Consider the following 23,154-nt stretch of genomic DNA (forward strand, 5'->3'; position numbering starts at 1 on the left):
TGAGATTGTTTTGTATTAAACTCATCTGCATGTTTAAAAAGTATTAAATAACCTCAAGACTGAGAGCGATGATGGACCTACATTGTCATGGGTGGGGTGGTTACCCCACTTAATTAATTAATTTATTTATTTTTTTTACTAATTTGCTGTAGTTTTTTTACTTTGATCATGTTGTCTTTCTATCAATATTTATAGATTTAACGTCACTCATTTACTTTTTTCATATATTTATGCGGTCAATCCCTAAAGCGTTGATTCACAACATGAATCATTCTTTTTAGGTTAATTTTATCTATAAGTTTGTTATTGTTACAATATATAAGCTAATTTTTCATCTATATTTATGTGTATAGAAACACAAAAAAAAAAAAAAAAAAAAAAAAAAAAAAAAAAAAAAAAAAAAAAAAAAAAAAAAAAAAAACAAAAATAGTAGACGTAGAATTTAAACTTAGCATATGAACCACTTTAAAAATCTTTTATTGCTTTTTCTTTTATTGCGTTCATTGATCATGCATCATATCACGGATTTCATACAACTCTTGCGTAAATTTCACCAAGGAATCTACGTATTTATCGTTTGTGCAAATCACAGCATCAATAGTATTATATTATTTTAAATTTTCCCTCTCTAAAATTAATTCCTAGATCCGTTCCTAACAGGGGTTTTTTTGATAATTTGAAAGTGAGAGTTTTCTTGCTAATATTATAAAAGTTTTAGGAAAAAATGGTTTTGCTTCATGTGCAAAAAAAACTTCTCAAATCCTAAAAGAAACAGATGTCAACATATGGCTTAATTAAGTAAAATCTTAAGGAAGAGTAGTAAGATTGATGTAAGGGTCACCATAATTCCCAAATTATGGGGGTGTTTAAAATGATAGCGAAATTAAACCATATAAGAAAGAGATTATGTAAAAATAGCAACAGAAATATAAAAGAAAGTGAGATTTCAATTAATTTAACTTTGGAAGGTTATGTGTTATATATTGAAGAGTAAGGTATAATGTTGAAATTAATTTAGGGATTATCTAAATTTTGAGTAACAATTTAATATAATGTTTATAAATATGACAGCCCTTTAAATAGAAGTTCGGGCTTATATACTTGCTCATTGGTAAAAGGCTTGGGCCCAAGCCCATATATACATTCGACTGATTTATACAAATTTTTTTTTTCATATAAATGCAATAATATAAAAGGAGATATAAATGAATAATGATATTATAATCACATAATAATGATATATTGATTTTTATATAAGAACATTTATTCAGATAATTTTTATGTGCAACTAAGGATTATTTTCATATTCCTCTCGAGACCATTTATTTTGAGGGTTTCTAAGATTTTCTAGAATAACTCTTTTAAGAGTATTAGAAACCTCGATGTAAAAATATCAATAAACCTTATAATAAGAGATTTTGGATGGTCTTAAAAAAGAATGGATACTTTAAATGAAATGATCCTATTATAGGATAACATAAATTAACCCATAAACAAATACACAAATTAATTTAAATTTAAATTTACTTTTAATTTTTTAAATCTACCAATATAAAGTTTTGAAGTAAAAGCGTAAGAAAAAGAAGAAGATTTTCTATAACAATTATATCTTTGCTTAAAATTGAAGATGGGGTTAAAGATGAAAATAGTAGAGGGTGATTTCCCAATGTAAATCATAATTTGAAATTTTAACAAACAGGTCAGGATTGGTAATGGGCCTGGCCCAAGGGACTCTCAGCCCAAGCCCACAAAATTATAAATCATACTGAGTGAGGATAATTATTTTGTTTACAATCCATTTACCTATGCAAACATTTTCAGATATGTATAACAACAGTCGAACAACAATTCTCCATCCATCTTTTGCATGAGAAAATATATAAAGATAATTAATTATATATGAGCAGCAGAAAGATGAATGTACATGTAAACTGTTAACGTTTTCCATTATTTTTCTTTTGAAAATAGTGGTTAGCAGAAGGATGAATGTAAATTTAATTTTATCAAGTCGTAAGTAATCATTTTATGAGCCACATATCAAAATAAATGAAATTATTAGGCACGTAATTTCAACCTACACAAAAACATATAGCCTACAAGAGTGAGCCATAAGGTAACACTCACATAATTTCCTTCAGAATAGAGATGTCCTCTGAAATTCAGAATTATTTAAAAAACTTAATTAGAAGAACCTTTCAGTCACATCCACTTCAACCAAAGATTCCACCATCCATGTCAGTTTCAGGAACGACCGGCTAAGAGCTCAGCATGAAGGCGGCTGTGATTCATTACATATACATAAATAAATAAATAAAAAATTTTAAACTATCTTGAAATATTTGATTATGTTAATTATTAAAAATATAAAAAGACTTCTGAAAGCAAGGAATTTATATGCTTACTTGTTCATTACCCTTCAAGGTGATCAAGAGAATTCTGAGTTTTTCTGCCTTTTGGGTTGTGGTTCCTCATCGATTCCACTAGTTTCTGCTCCATCATATTCAACAAGGCTTCGCTTAGTTGCAGCAGCATCCATTTCTGATGTAACAAAATCTTGGTGAAATTCAATCAAATTATTCCCAGAAATAGAGCTACTGCATTGTTCTGTTGGACAGTCAAACTCGACCAATTCTTCTTCATATATCGGATAGGCCGCACACCTGCTCACAGTCATTGCTAGGCACTTTGATGTGTCAAATTGAAACTTATAAAAATATATATGCGGCTCAATAGGTAAGGAGCAGAATGGAATACAGATTAGCCAAAGATGGTCTGTAACAGTACCCTGGATCAAACTATCTTCAGGTATAAATCCATAGAGAAATGATTTTTCCTTCCTTTATTGCCTTGAAAACGAATGAAACCATTATTATTGAGGGCAGGAAAATGCTTCCGGGTAAAAAGAACAGCGGTGACAAAGAATCCCTTCAACTTCATGTCTGGAAGACATTTTTTTCTTATTGAAGAACCCTCACTCTGATGGCTGAACCACTTCGGAACTTCACTTCCAGGAATAAAAATCATGGTAAAAAAAGCACTTGGATGGGGCATTTCCTGTAACAAATAAAAATAGAAGATAGATAAAATCGTACATTGAATATCTTTAACGCAAGAGAAAGAGAGAGAGAAAAAAAAGGGGGAAAAGGAAAAGAGGGAGACCTTTGGTGTTGATGCCACACTGGCTTTGCAGTCACTCAATTTCAAGCAATTCACACAAGAAATGCGTTGTAAACGATATGGTGTTATGCATAATGCATTTGGTAATCTTTCTAGTGAAGTACAATGATCTACAACAAGCCGATTTAAATTGGGTGGAAGTTCTGGTAATGATTGAAGCCTATGACAATTATCCAAATAAAGTTCCGTAAGCTTACGAAGACGATTGATACTGCTAGGAAGTGACACAAAATTGTTCTTTCCTAGATGTAGATATTGCAATGAAACTAAGTTGCCAACTTCACTGGGGATTGCTCCTAGATTGCAGTCACTGAGATCTAAAGCTGTCAATGAAGGCAAACCTAACAGTGAAGGCAACTTCAAAGTGATGATGGGATCTGATCTTCTACCTGACATCAAATTGAATGGGAAAGGCCAATACCATGGGCTTGATGGCTGTCCTTTGCATCCACGAAAAGATAATTTCTTAAGATTGTTCATGAAAAAAATGGAGGACGTTGGTCGCCTTACAGCAGTTCCACTTAGGTCAAGCCTCTCCAAATTTTCTACTTGTCCCAGACTCTCTGGCACATTTTCAAGTTTGGAGCAACCAGAGATTGATAGAGTTTTGAGAGATTTCAAACCATTTATATTAGTTGGAAGAGTCACAAGATTCTTGCAGTCTTCCATACTCAACAAAACAATTCCCTTTAGATGTTCAACTGGGAATGGTAATTCTTTAATCGGAGTTCTGTCTAAACAAAGCTCCACTAGAGATTCCATACTTCGTATAATCTGTGGAAACGTCTTCAACTTCAAGCAACCAGAAAGTACAAGTATTTTCAGAGCTTCCATATTAATATTTCTTGGAAGAGTTGTAAGACTTGTACAATCTTTGAGATTCAACGAAATAAGCNCTCATCACATAACTCCAATACGAATAATTCTTGTCATCTAACCTCACACTTATAGACTGAAACGAATCGTCTGTTTCAATAGCCATATTCAAACAACAAAGAAAACCAGAATGCAAGAGAAAGGAAAACGAAATACCAGATTGCCGAAATTGAACGAATACCAACAAAATACTAAATTGCCGAAATTGAACGAATACCAACGAAATATCAGATTGCAGCAACTAAACGAATACCCTCTCCAAAAATTTTGCTCAAGCTATGTTTAAGATTAAGCCTCGTCCCATGAAATTTTGCTCTGATACCATGTTAAACAATCCAAAGAAATAATAATAAAAAAGAGGAGGCTAGGGTTTCATTGATACTGCACAATTCAATTGAATACAAAAAGTATGATTTAACCTAAATACAAAAATATATATAGGCTAAACAAAGGAAATAATGAAAAGATAGATCTACCCTTAATAAACAATAAAACAAAATAACCCATATTTCTTAACAACTAAAGGGTTGTTGAAAGGAAAAGAAGAGCCAAAAAAACAAAAAAAAGAAATTGTTACTTTTCCAAATTTAGCTAAAGGCTGAATGTAAAAGCACATTTTCTATTATTATACATTAAAAACTAAATACAACTATGTATGTGACTAAACTAATCTTACCTTTGTTTCTTTCCACAGCTGTGAGATGTGGCTATATGGCAATTTAAGCTCGACAATTTTATCCAACTGCAAAATCGACGGCAAAGTTTGCAAAGGGTATCCAAACCATTCAAGTAACCTTAAGTTGTTGGAAAGGTATTCAAGGCCTTCAGGAAGTTGCACTTTACAGATCCTCAACAATCTTAGGTTACTCATATTTGAAAAGGCTTTGGCACCTACAGTAAAATACTCCACCTCTTTTTCTAGTATTATGCCTTCAATTACTTCAGTATCCTGAAAGATGAAAGCAAATTTATTTGTCAAGACAAAGCTTTAATTGGTTAACGGATTGGAATGATGATGAGAAACTTGTTTCCTGTTGAATCACGTACTGTGTTTCTTGTCAACACATCATGAACATCTGCTTCTTTCCATAATTTGCTACATTTTTCAGGATTTTCTGGGGAATCTCTCTTAACAATTCTTTGACTCATTTCTTGTAATAAGTCATGCATCCACAATATGTTCTTATCGGAAATAGTTATAAGAGATTTATTAACAAGAACAGCTATTCCAATGGTTGGATTGAAACTACAGCGGTCTAATATTCTTGTTACATGATATTTATCTCCCCCTTTAAAGAAGCGTACAATATCTAGAAATATTTTCTTCTGTGTTTCCTTTAGTCCATCAAAACTTATTTGGAGATTATTAAAAATCCCATTTTCATATTCTCTTCCTAGCCTTTGCAATGCACTTTCCCATTCATCAATAGTTACCAAATAAAAATGAGCCTGGAACTTCAAGAGCTAATGGAAGACACAAGTATACTTTACAAAAGTTTTGGACAACTCCACATATTGTTTCAAAGGGTGATTGTTTTTGAAGGCTTTCAAACTAAAAAGTTAAAGAGCTTCATCATCACCTAGTTCCTCTACCTTGTACATAATATCCACTCCATGTGTGATCAGCAATTGCTTATCTCTCAACGTTATTATGATCCTACTACCTGAACCAAACCAATTATGCTTTCCGGTTAATTCAGTTAATTACTTTATATCATCTACATCATCTATAACAATGAGAACCTTTTTTTGCCAAAACCTACTTCTTATCATTTCAATTCCGTCATACACTTTCCATATATTAATATTCATTTGCCCCAGGATTTGAGACAGAAGCTGGTTTTGTAAATGTGCCACACCCCTTTTTCTTGAAGTTTCTCTAACATTGGCAAGAAAACTACTACCATCGAATTCAGAAGAAATCAAGTCATAAATATCTCTTGCAATTGTAGTTTTTCCTATTCCTTCCATTCCATAAATTCCTATCATACAAACATCATCAGACTTTGTACCCATTAGGGCCCTTCGCAGCTTCTCCAAACGTGAACATATTCCTACTAGACCTTCCAGAGTCCTAGACGCAGTAGGACCTAATTTTCTTGATATGTCTTTAACAATATCTTGAATGAATTCTGACTCATGCCTACAAGTTAAAAAAGAATATAAAAATATGGTCATCTATTACAAGTTCACAAAGATGCAAATAAATAAATAATGACATATAGATTTAATATTTCTTTTAAATTAGCGAGCTAAAATATTTTTCCTATATAGTGAGGATGACCTTTATTAAATAAACCTTAACAGTTTTTTTAATATGAAATTTACTAATCTTGACATGAAAGAGGACTTTGTTCTCTCAAACTTATTATACACATGGTCAATCTTGAGAACAAAGAACGTATTACAAAGAAGTAAAAGTTACCGATCCTTTAAAGCCCATCCTGCGAGATTGGCCACCTCTGTCAAAACAATCCTCCATTTTTGTATCTTGTCTGCTTTACCCTTAAACGTTCCTTCATGTTTAGCAAAAGCTTCCTCAAAATTTTCTGTTTGTTTTCTCACAACAGATGGATCCACATTATAGAAAATTGGAATAATCTTATGTTTCATTGTCTTTGTGCAGTGAACAATCTTTAAAAGTTCATTCAAGCACCAAGTGGAAGAAGCATAGTTTCTTGATAATATAATAATCGATATTCTTGATTCTTCAATTGCCTTAGAGAGTTCTGGGGAAATGGAATTTCCCTTTTCAAGTTCTTTATCATCTTTAAATACATTAATTCCACTTTTTATTAAAGCAGCATATAGATGATCTGTGAAGTTCCTTTGAGTATCATTACCTCTAAAGCTTAGGAAGACATCATATTTCCACTTAGAGAAAGAAGTAAAAATATGCGAAGAGGCTCTTTGGATGCTCATGGAATCTATTTCCGCAAATGTATACCTTTTCCTGAAAAAGTGGAAAACTTAAGCAATCAATCACTTTTCGTTTGGGAAAAATTAATGGACCTTAATTGTAAAGTTTGAGCTAAGTACACTTAGGTTTTGTATCCATGAGGATTCTGAAGTACAATTTCATGAGGATTCTGAAGATGGTTTTTGGGTTAGAGAGTCAAGAGCTCTCAGTATTTCTCCTCTATAATCTGTCGATGTGATGCCAAGTAAAGTAAACAATTTTTATAGGTTTACTAAAATAAAAAATTAATCTTAGTATTGATGGGTTTTAAAAATTGATCGCTAAAAATAAAAAATACAGTTAGTTGTATGAATAAATAATAAAGACTAGAAGAGGCTTGGTTGACGTTTTGGAGTCCGAATTCCTTGCCTAATCTGAATATGGAAAGGGTTGTCTCGACTGCTTGTGCCTTGTTAATAACGCAGAGAGGAAATGACATTTTCACCCTTCAACATAAGTTTCACACCGCTCAAAGGAGGATTTTAATTTAGGTACAATTAGGATGAGACACGGCCGGTAACTCGCGAGCTACTCGACTCGACTCTCATAAGCTCGAGTTTGACTCGAAACTAGTCAAGTTGAGCTCGGCTCGAGCAGCTCATGAACAGTACAGCCGAGTTCGATCCGAGTTGAGCTCGCTAGTCGAGCTCGCGAGCTTAAACGAGCTTTGGGGGCCATTTTGTAAGATTTTAAAAGTTTTTTTTTAAGTTGTCAACATTACAAACACACCCATGACCCATTCCCAGACAAACAATAAACCCATTTCAAAGCTCAAACACTCAAAACCCAATTGGATTTTTTTCTTTCGGCTTCAAAAATCCAACTTCATTCATCTTTTCTTTCACCTTCATTCACCTTGGTTCCATTTAAGCTTGAAATGTGAAAGAAAAATATGAAGGAGAAAATCTGAAGGAGCAGAAGAAGAAAGAAAAGAGGAGTGAGAATAGGGAAGAGAATAGAAGAAGTAAAGAAAGAGAAGAGAATGGGGAGAAAGAAAAGAAAAAAAGACAAGAGAAGATTTGAAGAAGTAAGAAAGAGAAGGGAATAAGCAGAAAAGAAGAGACAAGAAGAAGAAGAAAAAAAAACGATGAGTTGACAAAATGAGTGAATAAAGAAGAAAGAGAAAAGAAGAAGAGAAAAAAAAAAAAAAGAGGTGATAGCCTGTGAAAACGAAAGAGAAAATAAGGGAGAAGAAATATATATTTTAGTGTTGACTCTCGATGGAGCTCGATCAGGCTCGAGCTCGTTTAAGCTCGATTAAGCAGCTCGAGCTCGAGTACACTTTCACAGTACCGAGCTCGAACTCGAACACGAATACTAAAGCTCGATAGCTCGATCGCTCAAGGTTGGTACTGTTCATCACAAGCTGAGCTCGAGTATCAAGATACTTGACTCGGCTCGGCTCGTATACATCCCTGTACAATGTTCTATATAAATGTAAGAAAAGGGACGCAAGTTTAAAATCCTTCAATTTCAATAGTGTGTAGTGTTACATTTAATCAATAGGGGTAATAAGTAATTTTGCAATATAAGTTAAAAAACAAAAATATAATAACTAAAAAATATCTATTCTGTGAAATGCTAACACATAACATTTCAACTTAAAATTTTAAATATCATAAAATAAAAAATAAAAATTTAATATAAAGTTTTTGGATTTTATTATTTTTTTTTTTTTAAAACTAGAATTCAAACCCTTTCTATTTTATTTCATTGTTTTATTTTTATTTAGAATTACAGGGGTTTTGAAAACTTTACATTTGTCGTTAAAGTTAACACCAATTCACTATTTCTTTTTAACAATTCAATAAATCTTTACACCTAAATAGTAAATTGTATCTCTCCTCAACTTAATATCATTTCAAAACTTGTAATTATCATTTATAAACCAAACCTTATCAAAAAATTTATAACCAAACAATTTCATAAAAATTACAATAACAACCTAAGCGTTAATTCATTAACCTAAACACACTGAAGTGAGGACTTTTTTTTTTTTATAATTAGTGAAAGTTCAAATTTTGCCGGCAAAAAACCAAAGAAGTGAGGTCAACCGTCCAACGCAAAACCTCTCTTGTGCATTAGGTTTGTTCTCCTCATATTTCCCAAAACACCGCTGCTTTTTCTTAGTTTACATCTCCCTCCACACTCCAACCAAAGGTTTCCCATTAGCTTCTTCAGCTAAACCTGAACATCATGAAGTTCGTCGTCAAGCATGGAGCAACGGCAAAGCCCGTACGGGCTACTCCACGTGAGCAACTGTCCCAACTCCATCGAAACGCCATCGCTTCTCCTCTCCACACGCAAAGGCCTCCCGCTCTTTATCTCGCCTGACCTCCTTCCCTCTCTTCCTTCTCCTGATTCTCATCTTTTGCAGTTTAGCCCCCTTCATTTGTGAGTATTTACTTCGATACCCTCTTGTTCTTTTTGCGAGAAGAGTGCGCATTTGTTGTTTGTGGGTGTCTTCTGGCATATATTTTTTCGGATTTTTTGAGGAAATGTGCATTTGTGCTTGAATTTATATGCGTATAACGTGTTTGTGTTTTGGCTTGTGAGAAGTTTGTTTCTGAGAAATGATGTGGTTAACTTTTTTTGACAAGAATTGTGTTGTGGATTGGTAGTCAAAGATAAGACATTGGTAAGCTTTTGAAGTTAATGTGTGAAGAATGAGTCTCGTAGGTGTTTGAATTTATATGCGTATAACGTCTTTTGTTTCGGCTTGTGAGAATTTTGCTGCTTACAAACGATGTGGTTAGCTTGTTGGACAAGAATTATGATGTGGACTGGCTGTTAAAGATGACACAGTGGGAAGCTTTTGAGGTTCATCTGTGAAGAATGAGTCCCACAAGACAAGATTGAACGAGCGAAGCAGTGTTTTGCCGGGTTCATTAGTTATTAGTTAAAGCATTTGGGTTGTTAAGTTTGTGTTCTGTGTTATATATATCAGGAATGTTTGTTGGACAGCTTATTAAAAAGAAATGTGAAATTAGGTAGGTTAGGTGATTTTTTGCTTGCTAGAATTTAATTGATTCTTTGCATTTGAGTTGAAAAAAATGGAGAGGCACGTAGCTGTGCAACTACAAATAATCTGATTAACTTGTTGGATACGTATTAAGTTGTGGATTGACAATCAAAGATAGGTATGTGGGAAGCTTTGGAGGTTCTTGGGTGAGGGTTGAGTCCCACTTCAGGAGAAGAGTGAACAAGTGGATTGTTTGTATTCACTATTTTGGCGTGTTAGTAACTTATTAGCTAAGCTTTTGGTTTAAGATGGTGTTTGGTATATTTTAAAAACTATGAATTTAGGTGCTATGTAGTGGCTAAATGATTTTGTGAGGATGGACTGCTTGCTAGATAGTGGGTACTTGGGAAAAATTCTCGCCAAGGTGTAACATGAAAGCTAAGTAGCTAGTAGGTGAAATATGTCTCCTTGTTTCAATGGTTTGGTAATGGTTTCTAGAGGAATGCATATTCTTCTAGTGTGAGAGATTTTAAGTTTTTGCATTTATAGACTTTGGTGTGAAAGGGGTTGACTGTTGACGTTTACGTGTGAGGTTTGAGTCGTGCATATAGAACAATAATGAACCATAATGTACTTAATTGACTTGTAATGCATTTACTTAAATTAGATTGTGGTATCAACATATATGTCAACCTCCTGCATTGGGTGAGCTCAGGGCAATGTTTTTGGTGCTCGTCTCCTCAATAGGATTCTTCTAATGCTTAGGGTGATTAAGCATGCATTAGAGTTTTCGGCCCGAAGTTTCTTTTTATCTCCCTTGTTTCTTCAATAAGAAGCTTATTTCTTATTGTTTCTTTGTTCTCATTATCAGCACTTCATTCATGTGAAGTTAATTTCCATCACCATCAACTTACTCTTACTGTAATATATATATATTTTTTTTTAACTGAGGGGGTCAATGTTTTCCACAGAGAGAGAGAAGGGGTGCGGGGGGGTTTTAGTTACCATTTCACTGACCTGTGTGATACCCTGTAATCTGTAGCTTGGAAGGTCCTTCCCCAAAAACAATATCAACTATTGGAGGACTCCACCAGATGCTTGGTTTGCATGAATATGGATATGCAGCTGTGCCAAGGGATTCTATTCAATGCCTTCCAGAATGTAGTAGCACTAATAAAATGGGAGCATCTTTTGAGACACCTTGCGGTCGTAGTTTGGTAGATTATCTCTTTCTCTTGGTCTCTATTCCTTTCTAACCTTAAGATTACATTTCTAAATATTTCTAATGCATATATGATTTCAGATTAAACCTGTAGAGTACATAGAAATGATTTCTTCCATGAGGCCAAACTTATGGACCACTTTGGCTGATGAAGTACCTGCATGGGTATCTGATAAGAGGAATAAAACATCAGTGGACAGAACTGTGAAATGGCTTGATGAATGCATTGCAAAGAGTCCGGTAAACGTTGTACATATTTTTACCTTCTGGCATTAATAAATATTCATATTTGACACCTATGTTTATGATTCAATGATGGGCATTTTATGTTGGTTTTTCTTTGCTTTTCTTTCTTTCTTTTATTTTATTTTATTTTGCTTGAACAACTTAATTCACTATTCTTGATGCATTGTTTTAACTTTTAACTTCATCGTAGATTTTGGTGTGTCAATGATTCATTGATGGGGGTGTATAGTAACTTAAAAAAGTTTAGGCAGGTGGAGCTGTTTTTGGGTCCATTGTTGGTGGGTCCAATATTGAAGAACGGCAGCGATGTGCCCAAGAGGTGGCCGTGAGAAATGTCTCAGGTATTTGCATGAATGAGATCCTTTATATTGTTCACAAACCAGCAAATTTGAGGGACGGATATTTTATTGCAGGTTATTGGATTGGAGGCTTTGGGCTTGGAGAGAGCATGGATGAGCGTCCTCCTCTCCTAAATACTGTCACTGTAAGTCTCACTTCCCATAATATGGAAGCTTTAAGTCTTCCTTACCCTTGAAAAGGGCCATTAGTTTCATTGTTTATATGTTGCATGGTTAATATGTTGTTGAATGAAAATTATTGTGCTTTGTTTGAATAAGTGATAACATAACTTGGTTACAAGTCAGTCAACAAATCATCAGCCAACTCTTTGGACTAAGCATGTATGTGGTGATTGCTGTTTAGCCTGCTATGATGTCACAACAAAAACGTTTTTTTTCAAATATTGTAAGCTCATCTAATATAGGAATGCAATCATTTTTAATACCTCTCTCAAAGGGAGAACAAAAAGCTTCATGTTTATTAATAAACAGCTGTTGAATTTTCCATAAAGTTTCATAGCAGTACATGCTGCATGTTAAGAGACGAAACAAATCAATCATCTTTAATTTAAACAACATCTGTGTTTGTCAAAATATTTTATTTATTTGTTATTAGCTGCTGGACATATAATATGGAATTTTTTTTTTCATTCTAATTAGTCAACATTAAAAAATGTTTTCATAATACAAGGTTAGAAGGAACCATAGAAAGGTTAATTTTTTTTTTCCTGCAGTATGTATAGCAAGCACAAAACGGTTTCTTGGAACTCACAGTAAAAATACAGGTTTTTTAATATAGTTTGATTGTGACCGACCTTTAAACTTGTTGATTACACTTATGGAATTGTGCACTCTTAAGTATGGAAGCCTTTAAGAACAGGGTTGTTGTACTAGTAATTTAGAGTATAAAAAAGGTTGTGCAAGTGATAGAAACCAAGGGCAAAAACTATGGTAGCAGAACAAAGCAGTAGAGACAGAGCAGAAGTGTAGAAGAAATCAGTCTTGGGATGATAAGAGTTTCTCATGTCAATGCTCTAGTTATGGTGCAAAAATTAGAACATATCACCATTAACTGTGAAAAAGTTATCTCCCCTTTTTCCGATCATTGATAACAGCCTAACTAAGCTATGTTTCCTTAGGTTGTTATAATATCTTGTTTACTTGTACAGAGTCACCTTTTTTTTCTTTTGCTGTATCAATAGAGTTCCTTGATAATTTTTCTGCTCCTAATCTCAGGATAAATTACCAGAGGGAAGGCCACGCCTTATTTCTGGCCTTGGACTACCAGGTATATAGTTTACCGTTTATTTTGTTCTTGGTAATTTCCCTTTAATTAGCACAGAATTCTTGACTATCAAGGTTTCATGGTTTGACCTTGGTCCCTCTTTAGAACTTGATGAATTTGTTAGAAAAGCCAGATATTTATATGTATCATAAAAAATAAAAAGTTAATCTCACTTAGTTTAATTGTAAAACTTTGCCACAACTGGCACACATGAATGCAGAATTTTACTGAAGGGCAGGTTCATAGTTGTAGTATTTGGACGCTCCTTTTTTTCACAGAACTTTAGATTCCCAATGAAAACGATCTGTTTGCTAATATTTGGATAAGATCAAGAATTTCTTCTGCAGAGAGAACAAACGGAAGAAAATACTCTTGCTGTTTGATGTAAAATAAAAAGCTTCATAAAGTATGATCAAATTTCACCGACTGGATATCTGTGGGAAAAATGTAAATATTGATTCATTTGAATTTTGATCACATGTATTTTTTTATCTTTGATGTCTTTTGAATTCAAATCAAATAAATCATTTTTTTCAAGGAAAAATTATGTGAATTTCGTCCAGTGCTCTTACAAATGACCAAATAAACGAGACCTAAAAATAGATTGACAATGAAGACAAAGATTTTTAATCTTCAACAATAAGGCAACAAAGAGTTCATTTACTCATGATTTAAAAGTTGTCTTCTTACAGAGGAGATATTGCAGGGTGTTGCCGCCGGAGTGGACCTTTTTGACTCTGTGTATGTAGTTTGTCACACCATATATCCTTTTCTGAGCTTTTCTGCCCTTGTGGGGAATATCTTACTAAAAGTCTATGCATCTAATTATTGTTTCGCAGTTATATATACCATCTTACATTAGGAGGCTTTGCACTTATCTTCCCACTGAATATAATGGAGAAAAATCTGTATGATTTTCAGTCAACTGATCAAGGAAGTGACGGGACAAAGATTAATCTAAAGGCAACATTGTACAGGTGAATGATTTGATCTCTTCTTGGTGTCAATGATCTTGATTTTGATTAATGTCTTGATCTGTGTTCTATATTTTATGTTTCTGGATTTAGTAGACTCCTTTTCCTTGTTAACATGTCTTTTCTTGAATTTGTTGTTCTTTTAGAAAGTATTTACTTCTTCCGTTTACTTTCATTCAAATTTAAAATTTTTATTTTCATCTTTAACTACTTTGAAAGTTCTGATTAGATATGAGCACAACAGAAATATTACTTCTGTAACAATGTTTGATTATCCAATTAAATTAGTTACCAGCCCTTAATATGGAATATTTGTTCTGCAGAAAGTTAATTTTTTATTATTGAGGTTTGAAATTCTGTGGTTTTGAGATGTCATCATGTCAGTGATTCTATGGGATGGAACAGTACTGAGGCATGTGACTCTATTAAGTTTTTATAAACTGAATTCATATTTACTCTATTCGTCCATTGTATAATTCACCTTTTTAATGAAGCCAATGAAACACCTGCTTACAACATATTAAATTGATGTACTGTTAATTATTATGATTTTGTGGAATCTAGCCGTGAATTTAGTTATAGCATTGTTATTCGTGTTTTATGATCTTTTCTTTTCCTTCAATACCTATTGAAGTTCACTGTAAAGTGGAAGTTGAATGTTAACAAATACATTTTGCATAAATATGTTTCTTCTTTTTAATCAAGTTAGTTTAAAGAACCTTGAATGTTTTTAGTTGATATATCTATTGTAACTACGTCCAATATCTGAATTTAGCAATCGTATCTCGTTAACAAGAACCTCATGGCTTCTGTTTATGATATTTTTCATTCCAGGAAAGATACAACTCCGATTGTAGAAGGTTGCAGCTGCTATACGTGTAAGAATCATACAAAAGCCTACATCAATCATCTTCTCAATGTGCATGAAATGTTGGCGCAGATTCTACTAGAAATGTACGAATTTCTTCACTCCCTAGTAGTTTTAAAGTTCAGTATTACAAATGGCGATAAATATGAAGAATTGAGAGTTTTTCTTTGATTTGCAGACATAATACTCATCACTATCTGGGCTTTTTCCGTTCAATAAGGGAAGCGATAAAGGAAGGCAAATTCGAACAATTCCAAAAGACGTTTGTTCGAAGTAGGCGTGATCATCTTGCTGCGAGTGTTGCAAGTGTATGATTATTCCTTCAAATACGGCAATGGTTTCAAATATAGCATTTTTGTTATCTGAGAGCCAAAGCGCAGAGATTAGTCCCCCAGTCAATTTGTTTTTTAATTTTGACAATTTATGTACTTTTAACCTATAGATTACTCGTACCGTCGCGCATTGCCATTTATTCTAACACAATTTTGAGAAAATATGATTGTTGGACTTCGAAATTTAACAAATTTAGGTTAAAATATATTTTTGGTCATTTAGGTTTTACTAGGGTCATCTAGGTTGAAATATATTTTCTTCACAGTTTGTTAATTTAATTTTTTTCGAGATTTTGTAAGCGATTATAATTGATATATAACACATTTTACTCGTGGGTGCACAAATTATATTAATGGATGTACATATAGTTATAGGGTTTGATTCACCCAAATATTTGAGATTAAATTAGTTTTTTTTTTTTTTTTTAATAGAAATTTTAAATTTTCATAATGGATTCTTATGAAATTTTAAGTGCAAATAATCCAATGCTTTTATAAAATTATTGGTTTTTTCTTATTTATTTAATTACATTTTGTTCAGGGTTTGATGCTTCTATCTTAATTTCTTGAACTGAGCCATCCACCAAAATGTACAAATGCAAAACAAACTGGACATACATTGCCATTCAGAAAAATAAAGGGCTCAATATATCACAATAATTTCTATTGCCATCATCCTGAAGATTTTGCTTTACAGGTTAAAGGCAGTAACAAATTTGAAGTCAGAAGTATTATACAGCCGACATCGAGTATGTCTGGAACAAATATGATAAGATATTCTTGTAGTCGCCGATTTGAGTACCGGTGTTTGGATCAATCAGGTAAGGTACCTGGAAAATACAACAAGATCTCCATTTAATGATTAAGGCTGAAGATAGATTGTGCAAGCATGCATTTCAGATTCCAAATATTGTCTATTGCCACGGGAAATGAAATATAAAATGCTTTGAGAAAGCATGCAACACCACATTTTATGGCAACAAAAGAAACTTATTTCACTAATATGTGGCAGAAAGATAATTTAAATGATGCTAAAATCTAACCTCTTTGGATCCAGACACATCAAGTAGTAACTTTGCTCTGGAAGAACCTTCTCCGATGTTTTGAAGAATATAAGGAAGCTCTAGTTCGCATAGTGCTTCACGCACAAGTCGTGCATACTGCACAGAAGGTAAAAGGAGGAAAATGGGAAACACAACATGCACAACATAAAGAATAAGAACCATGGGGGAATCATATGGTTGAATGGACACTCCTGCACTACCACTTCATGCATAGTTATATTAATCATGCGCAAATGAATTACTGCAATACAAAGGGTTTTCGTCTTGCCTCTTCCCTCAGATTTTTCATCGGAATTTCAGTAGGGCTTTAATTATTTTGTGAACACTAAAGTTTCAATTCCCTGATGTATTTAAGATGCAGATAACAAGAAACTAAAGAACAGATCAATTTAAAGATATAAGACGTTTGAAAATATAGTCCGTAACCAAAACAAGGGCCCTTATTTGGGACCTTAAGCTTCTTTTAATGTACAGCTTTGCTTTTTCAGTTTTCTTTACTTTTCAGGAATCAGAGGAAATTTGTTAATTTCTAGGAATGCTGTGAAGGGCTTAGAGAACAAATGAATACTTCTCTTTGTTTACAATACCTATTTACAGCTATCTTTAAGCGATATTTCCTAGTTAGGTCTTAATGTTCAGAATTTCTTATATCAAAGATCAAGTTCTTGCAAGGAGTAATGACACTTCTTTCTGAACACTTTATGATGCCATCCAAACTCAAGTACATAGCCGAAAGGACCTAGGTCTGAAGTTAATGAATTACGCCTAATTTCTAACTTTCTACTGTCTCCACTTTTCTATTAGTTTCAGAACCTTTATTCACTAATTATATTCTATTTGCATAAATATCTTCTTAGCCCCTTTGCCCTAAATAACAATAATTAGTAACATAAGATCCTAACTACAAGCTGCCATCTTGAGTTTCTAGTAACCATCTCTTTGTCTTTCAACAAACTTGCAGACATCAGAATAACACCTCTTTTACTCCTAATCAAGCTATGCAGAGACTTTGATCAACCATCAAATATCTATAGGGACCCCCATTAATTGATGTTACATTGCAACTAAAACACAGAGAGACTTGAACCCAAATAAAGTGTGTAAGAAAGTGATTACACCATATAGGGAAAGTAAAACCATTTGTTACTGGATGGTCCCATTTTTGGTAAGTCTCAGTAGAACGAATTTATTAAAAATAAAATTGAAGAGTATACTAGTCAGGGGAGGAATGATGCTTACCCATTATAAAAATTAAAACATAACAGGAAACAGAAATTACCGGATTGTTCTCATAAGAGAAAAGTTCCAACTTTTTGGGCGGCGGGTCTGCCCTCGCCTTTTCCCATAGTGTCATCCCTCTACCTGCTCGTAGAAGCGTTGGCATCCATCCAGTGATCAATGTGCTGCAGGATATATTGAAAGAGAGAGATAGTTGAGTTGAAGAAGAGCCAAACAAACTATAAAACCAATAATCAACCACACAACAAATATGGCCATCCTAAATGGCAAAATTATGCAAGAAAATTCTCATCCATGGCTCACTTTACTGATAATACATGATCTCCACCATAGAAGATATTTTTAGAGACAATTCTTGAGCTAAATTACCTTTCCAACAGTCCCACTGAGGGGCTTCTTCCTTTACCATATTGCTGAAATAGGTAGTTCACAATATCACCTATTAAGAAAAGGGTAAAAGGGAATTTTATACAAGATTGAAAGGTGATAAAACAAGGTTAAGAGAGCATCAAAAGAGGATAGAGCCCTAGAATATGACATTTCTGTTTTCATCAACACTCAAGAATATGCATGAAAGTTAAGGAAAATAAATACAAAAAAGAAATTGAAATTTTCAGTTTCATAATCAATGAATTCAGTTTAAACCACCAATGTTGATAACAATTTAGTCAATATAAGTTCTTTCACGTAAGATAATTGTGCAAATTCAAGCTCTACTTTGTCCACATCGTTATCTGCCCTTGCACCTAGGATTTCACCTACATTCTTACTACAACAAATTATGGTCATACTCGAAAGTCCAATAACCCAATAGTAAACTTAAATCACTATGTATCAAAGATTTGCTAGGCTAGGAACACTTAGAATTAACAACTGCTTTACTACGTTTTCTTTCAAGCCCATGCTCCAAGTCTTTCTCTCTAAAATGTCATCCAATTACATTTTGTTTCTGAAATGTAATTACCACTACATATTCAAAGTATGACTTAAAATATCCTTTCCTACAATACAAAAACTCAAGATATTATTGACAGTAAGAACACATACATGAATTTGAAAATGAACTTCATTACGTACCACTTTCATACATTGAAATACCAGTATTTGGATCGAACAGGAAAGGAAACCTGCAAGAAGATTTTTAAAATTGTGCATACTATACAGAGGAAGAGAAGTGATATGCAAGAAGACAGTGTTAAAAGTGCTAGTGATCTTTTCATGAATGCGTATTTGAAGTAGATCAAGGAAATAAAAATTACTAAAGCAGACAAGATAATCAATTTATGTTATTATTGAAAACCAAAATTTGGCATATAAGATAACCTCATATACATTATATCAGTTGATCATTTACCCCATGGTTTAAAATTTTCCTTGGGGCAATGCCAAAATAACTTTACCCAACTTAAGTGAGGGATAGCTTTAAAGATATAGTCTAAAGAACAGAATTACGTACAGCTCTTTCCCGCCAGATTTTTTTACCATTTCTCTATGTCTAACAGAACCTTTCGGACAAGGATAGACCTGCCCATACACCAAATTAGCTGACATCAGAAAAGTAAATGACTAATAAGCAGAAGAGAGATGAATTAAGTTATCAACAAGAACATATAAAACAAATAAAGCATAGTTATGTACCTACATAAAGATAAATGTTTGTTTATTTATTTAACGATGTAAACATACAGTTCTGACACCATTTTACAGTTCAGTAGACACAGTTCTATAGCGTAGCAGTACTGAATGATTTTTAGTCAACTAGAAGAAAGGTATTTACTATCAAAGGGCATCAATTGTGTGCTGGCTAAATCACTCGGCACTCAACTTAACCTTTTAATGGTTTAAGTAGGAATGAGAGGCTTAGTTGTTTATGGTGGTGTTTGTAGTACTTTAGCTGAAACATATTTACTATATAGGTGAGTGCCTTGCTTGTGAGGAAATCGTGCTAGGAAAGTAGGAAATCTCAGTTCTTGCTCTATGTTATTGGCCTTAATCTTCTTTTAAGATCTTGGGACAAATACTCTCCATTATGTTGATCTACTATTTTAGAAGTCTCGATGAATACTAGTTAGACGTACTAGGTCACAACTTCTCTTCTTAAATGAATCACTATTTTACTCTGCTAAGTTAATCAGTTGGTACTCACAAGAGTGTCTTAACAGGTCTGCATCAATTATCCTCTTAGTATCATTCAAGCTTGATCTATTAGGCCTCTTTGTTTCCTACCACAAGTACTGCTGGAAATCTTTTTGACAAGCATACAGAAAGGAAATTATTAAACCAAAATTCATTGCTAGAACATTAGTAAATTAAAAGAAATATAGGATTGCTGTTACATTTTCAGTCTCATTTCTTACCTCTACAGCAAGATCTAGCTCGGTCAAGGCCTCTCTAACCCTCCTACAAAAGGGGCAAGCCTCTGTTCATGAAATACATTAGTAACAACATTTAAGCCCAAAATCTATAATGGTTCAATACGCTTCAAATGATTTAAATCATATTGTAAAATATTCTCCATATTCATAGCTAGTAAAAAACAGATGTATTTTTTCCATCTCTTGTGTACAAGAAGAAGGAAAGAGGTAATGAGTACGGCTTATCTAATCAAATAGAAGCTTACCAAATTCATAAAGTTGTAAATGCAAAGGAGGATTTAAATTGTCGATCTCTTCGCTATGTGATCCCTTTGATAGTGATCTTGACCCCCATGGTAATCTGGCCAAGGTAGATAAAGAAGATGTTGCCGCCTACAAATTAGCAACAGAAATAGAGGCATCAGGATGACAGGATCTGCTAAATGGTAAAATTGTTCAGAAATTGAAGCCTCCTAGAACAATTGAATAAAGATACTGATAGGAACCCACTCTAATAACTCAATAATTTGGGTTGGGCCATAGGTTTTTCATGGGCTTGGGTAGAACTCTCCTTGGAAAACCGGCTTGCCAAGGGAGGGTGCTCAAGCCTTTATAACCCACATGCCCACCCTATTCCCTTTCAATATGGGATCCTAACAGATACATATGAACACATGTAAAGCAACCTTACCGCCCAGCTCTCCTGTGCAGACACAAACTAATTTTATTTAATGTTAAGAGACATTAAAGATCCTCAAACTTCTGTTGGTATTACCTTCTACCATATACAAACTATTGGAGCAAACACAAGGAAGCTCCTGAAAGAAATTACCTCCAATGTGTAATTTCGCTCACGAGAAGGATCCCCTCCCTGAAATAAAAAAGAAAAACTAGTGGAGCAAGGGAAAATAAGTACCAGAAGGTAATTATAAAGGGTTCTCATGTACATGTGAGTGTTTGAATAAAATAAATTTAATACAATTGCTAGGAACATGATAAAGCACAAGGGCTTCCTTTAAACAGTTGGAATTGCTTTGTCATAATCAATAAATAACACACATGATCTCTACAGTACAAACTAACATCAGACAGGGTAGGATAGCATCGACAACCTAACAGATCTACCATAGGCAAGATACTATCAGGAGCCATTCCAAGTGGTCACAACAATAAAATTCTAAACAGAACAATGAAAGCTAAATAAATCTATGCCAGTTGACACTCTAGTTCCTTGAATCAAATAACGTAGTACCCAGTACAATGTTTGACCCAAATAAAGAACCCAGAACATCGCGGAGAAAGCTTCTTGCAGTGATCCATGCTTGGTTGTGTTGTTTCATAATTTTTTCTAAGTATTTGGATCAGATAAAAAATTTAATAAGCATACTTTACTCATCCCATCTAACTCCAATTTTAGGCACAAACACAAGAAGTTCCATATTACTAATTTCATGGCCCGCATTGCACATTTTACACATTCATCTCTAACTGCCATGTCAAAGAAACAAAGACAGTCGCAATAAGGTTTACCTCTCAACATCGCCAGTTTAACCGTGGCCTACTATATGAGGCCTAGCTAATTGGATAGAGCAGTTTACAACATGGAGTGTCCCAGCCTCCTTATGGAACAAGAGACACCCCCTTAATCATCCAATCAGGGATTCTCGAGACTCAACACCCACCTAGCTCTCTTCAGTTGCATATTCCAAAGAATGAAGAACCACAACTTTAAATTTCCAGGGTAAAGTTATTTATTAAATTTCATCAAAAAGACATGCCACATCAATATCTTCTGCAGTTGGCTCTGTAACAAAGAGCTTAAAATAAAAAATTTCCTTGACAAGTAATTGATTGAAACAATAAATGAGTATACACTATACAGATTGACACATTTCTAACTGTTGCTAACATTTTAACTGATAAAATGCAAATGATACAATTACAAGTTAACAATAAATGAGTATATAGATTGAAACAATAAATATACAAAGAACAAGCTTCAGGAAAAAAAAGTTTCAACAACTACGAAAACTAAGAGTACCCTTGGGCTAAGAATTTTTTCAAGTAATTATAATCAACACATAAATAATAATAATAACACTTTTCATAAAGCACTTAATTAGTAAATAATATCCAAAAAAAAATACAATCAGCACCGAGTTTCTAATTACACCAACTATTAGAATTCTAAACTTTAGATTTTTACTTCACATATTTTCTTAATTGTTACCCAGAATCAATAAATTAAAGCTTGAAACTTCTGTTGAAAGTTCAATCACAGAAGTTTCTTTGTTCATCAAAAAGGTCTACCGAGAAAAAAAAGTAGAAAACTTACCGAGAAGAGCTTGAGCAAGGGGCAAAGAAAAGACAAGAAAGAAGATGAACTTGAAGCATTTAATTGGGGGGAGGTTTCTGTATCAGATTTTGCATGGAATCTGATTCTGCGAGCAACCCAGTTGGCGTTTCTGGGGAACGTGTGAAAAAATGAAGAGAAAGTGCGAGGTGGCCCCGGTGGGTTTGAGGAAGAGAAGAGAACAGATTGAGAACATGACACAGATATCAACGACATGGTTTCCGGTAGTATGACTGCCGAGTGATATTTTGCGCTTTTATGGATTCTTTAACTTGGAATGTCACTAACAAATCAAAGACTAGTGGCTTATAATTTTCGACCCCACATGTATTAACTGAAAATGTTCCTGTAAAATTATATTCTTTTAATTTTTTGCGAAATTATATAAAATGATACTGTTTTGGATAGGGAATCGTAAACTAACACTTTTATAAAACCTTTTCAACAAATAGCACAATCCAATATTACACAAATTTTAAGGACAAAAATGCCCTCATATATAAATAAACCCTAAACATTCACTCATCTTCTTCAAACCGATCCTAATCATTCCCTCCATTAAAGACTTTGAAAACTCAGCCTATAAACCAATTTTGCTATTTGATTTGGTCCCAAATTTCAGTCAATTTGACTTGTATTCAAAATTTTGTTGTATTGTATTAGATGTAGGGTTTTGATGGAGTTGTTGGTTTAGGATGTGAGATTGGGTTGATTCTTTTTTGATGGTGCGAATTTAGGTGGTTTTAATGGCTGTCGACGGTGCAAAATGATATAAGGGACCTACATGTTTTGGCTAACAGGAGGTATCGATCGAATTCGGTCGATTGGATAACCCAAGGTTGAAGATAGCAAAAAAGGGTCAAAACCAGCCAATAGGGGGGTATTAGACACTTTTCATACCTATG

The 23,154-nt window shown here is 33.7% G+C and overlaps 3 protein-coding genes across 4 annotated transcripts; 1 reads left to right on the forward strand and 2 right to left on the reverse strand.

The window, feature by feature from the left end:
* Positions 1-2,790: 2,790 nt before the first annotated feature.
* LOC116121043 (TMV resistance protein N-like) lies at positions 2,791-6,975 on the reverse strand. The gene is made up of 7 exons (XM_031407025.1): positions 6,479-6,975; positions 5,817-6,196; positions 5,647-5,717; positions 5,101-5,517; positions 4,730-5,002; positions 3,160-3,969; positions 2,791-3,054 (listed from the first exon to the last, which is right to left on the reverse strand). Exons 1-7 carry the CDS (start codon positions 6,973-6,975, stop codon positions 2,791-2,793), a joined length of 2,712 nt encoding a protein of 903 aa, XP_031262885.1.
* A 2,252-nt stretch (positions 6,976-9,227) lies between these two features.
* LOC116121144 (queuine tRNA-ribosyltransferase accessory subunit 2-like) lies at positions 9,228-15,478 on the forward strand. The gene is made up of 10 exons (XM_031407114.1): positions 9,228-9,406; positions 11,017-11,191; positions 11,278-11,436; positions 11,690-11,783; positions 11,856-11,926; positions 13,017-13,068; positions 13,758-13,806; positions 13,905-14,042; positions 14,874-14,993; positions 15,086-15,478. The coding sequence occupies exons 1-10, from the start codon at positions 9,228-9,230 to the stop codon at positions 15,219-15,221; spliced, it is 1,173 nt and encodes a 390-aa protein (XP_031262974.1). The 3' UTR covers positions 15,222-15,478.
* A 358-nt stretch (positions 15,479-15,836) lies between these two features.
* Positions 15,837-22,534, reverse strand: LOC116117891 (glutathione S-transferase-like protein tpcF). 2 transcript variants are annotated; one of them, XM_031403913.1, is made up of 10 exons: positions 22,232-22,534; positions 20,729-20,767; positions 20,163-20,289; positions 19,900-19,961; positions 18,999-19,066; positions 18,620-18,669; positions 17,912-17,981; positions 17,583-17,706; positions 16,283-16,399; positions 15,837-16,069 (listed from the first exon to the last, which is right to left on the reverse strand). In XM_031403913.1, the coding sequence occupies exons 1-10, from the start codon at positions 22,463-22,465 to the stop codon at positions 15,971-15,973; spliced, it is 990 nt and encodes a 329-aa protein (XP_031259773.1). In that variant the 5' UTR covers positions 22,466-22,534; the 3' UTR covers positions 15,837-15,970. The 2 variants fall into 2 exon arrangements, with proteins under 2 accessions (XP_031259773.1, XP_031259817.1); XM_031403957.1 differs by having other exon boundaries at positions 20,729-20,786; positions 22,232-22,428.
* Positions 22,535-23,154: the final 620 nt, after the last annotated feature.

This window comes from Pistacia vera, unplaced genomic scaffold (assembly GCF_008641045.1).
Source record: "Pistacia vera cultivar Batoury unplaced genomic scaffold, PisVer_v2 Contig102, whole genome shotgun sequence".
Taxonomy (NCBI): domain Eukaryota; kingdom Viridiplantae; phylum Streptophyta; class Magnoliopsida; order Sapindales; family Anacardiaceae; genus Pistacia; species Pistacia vera.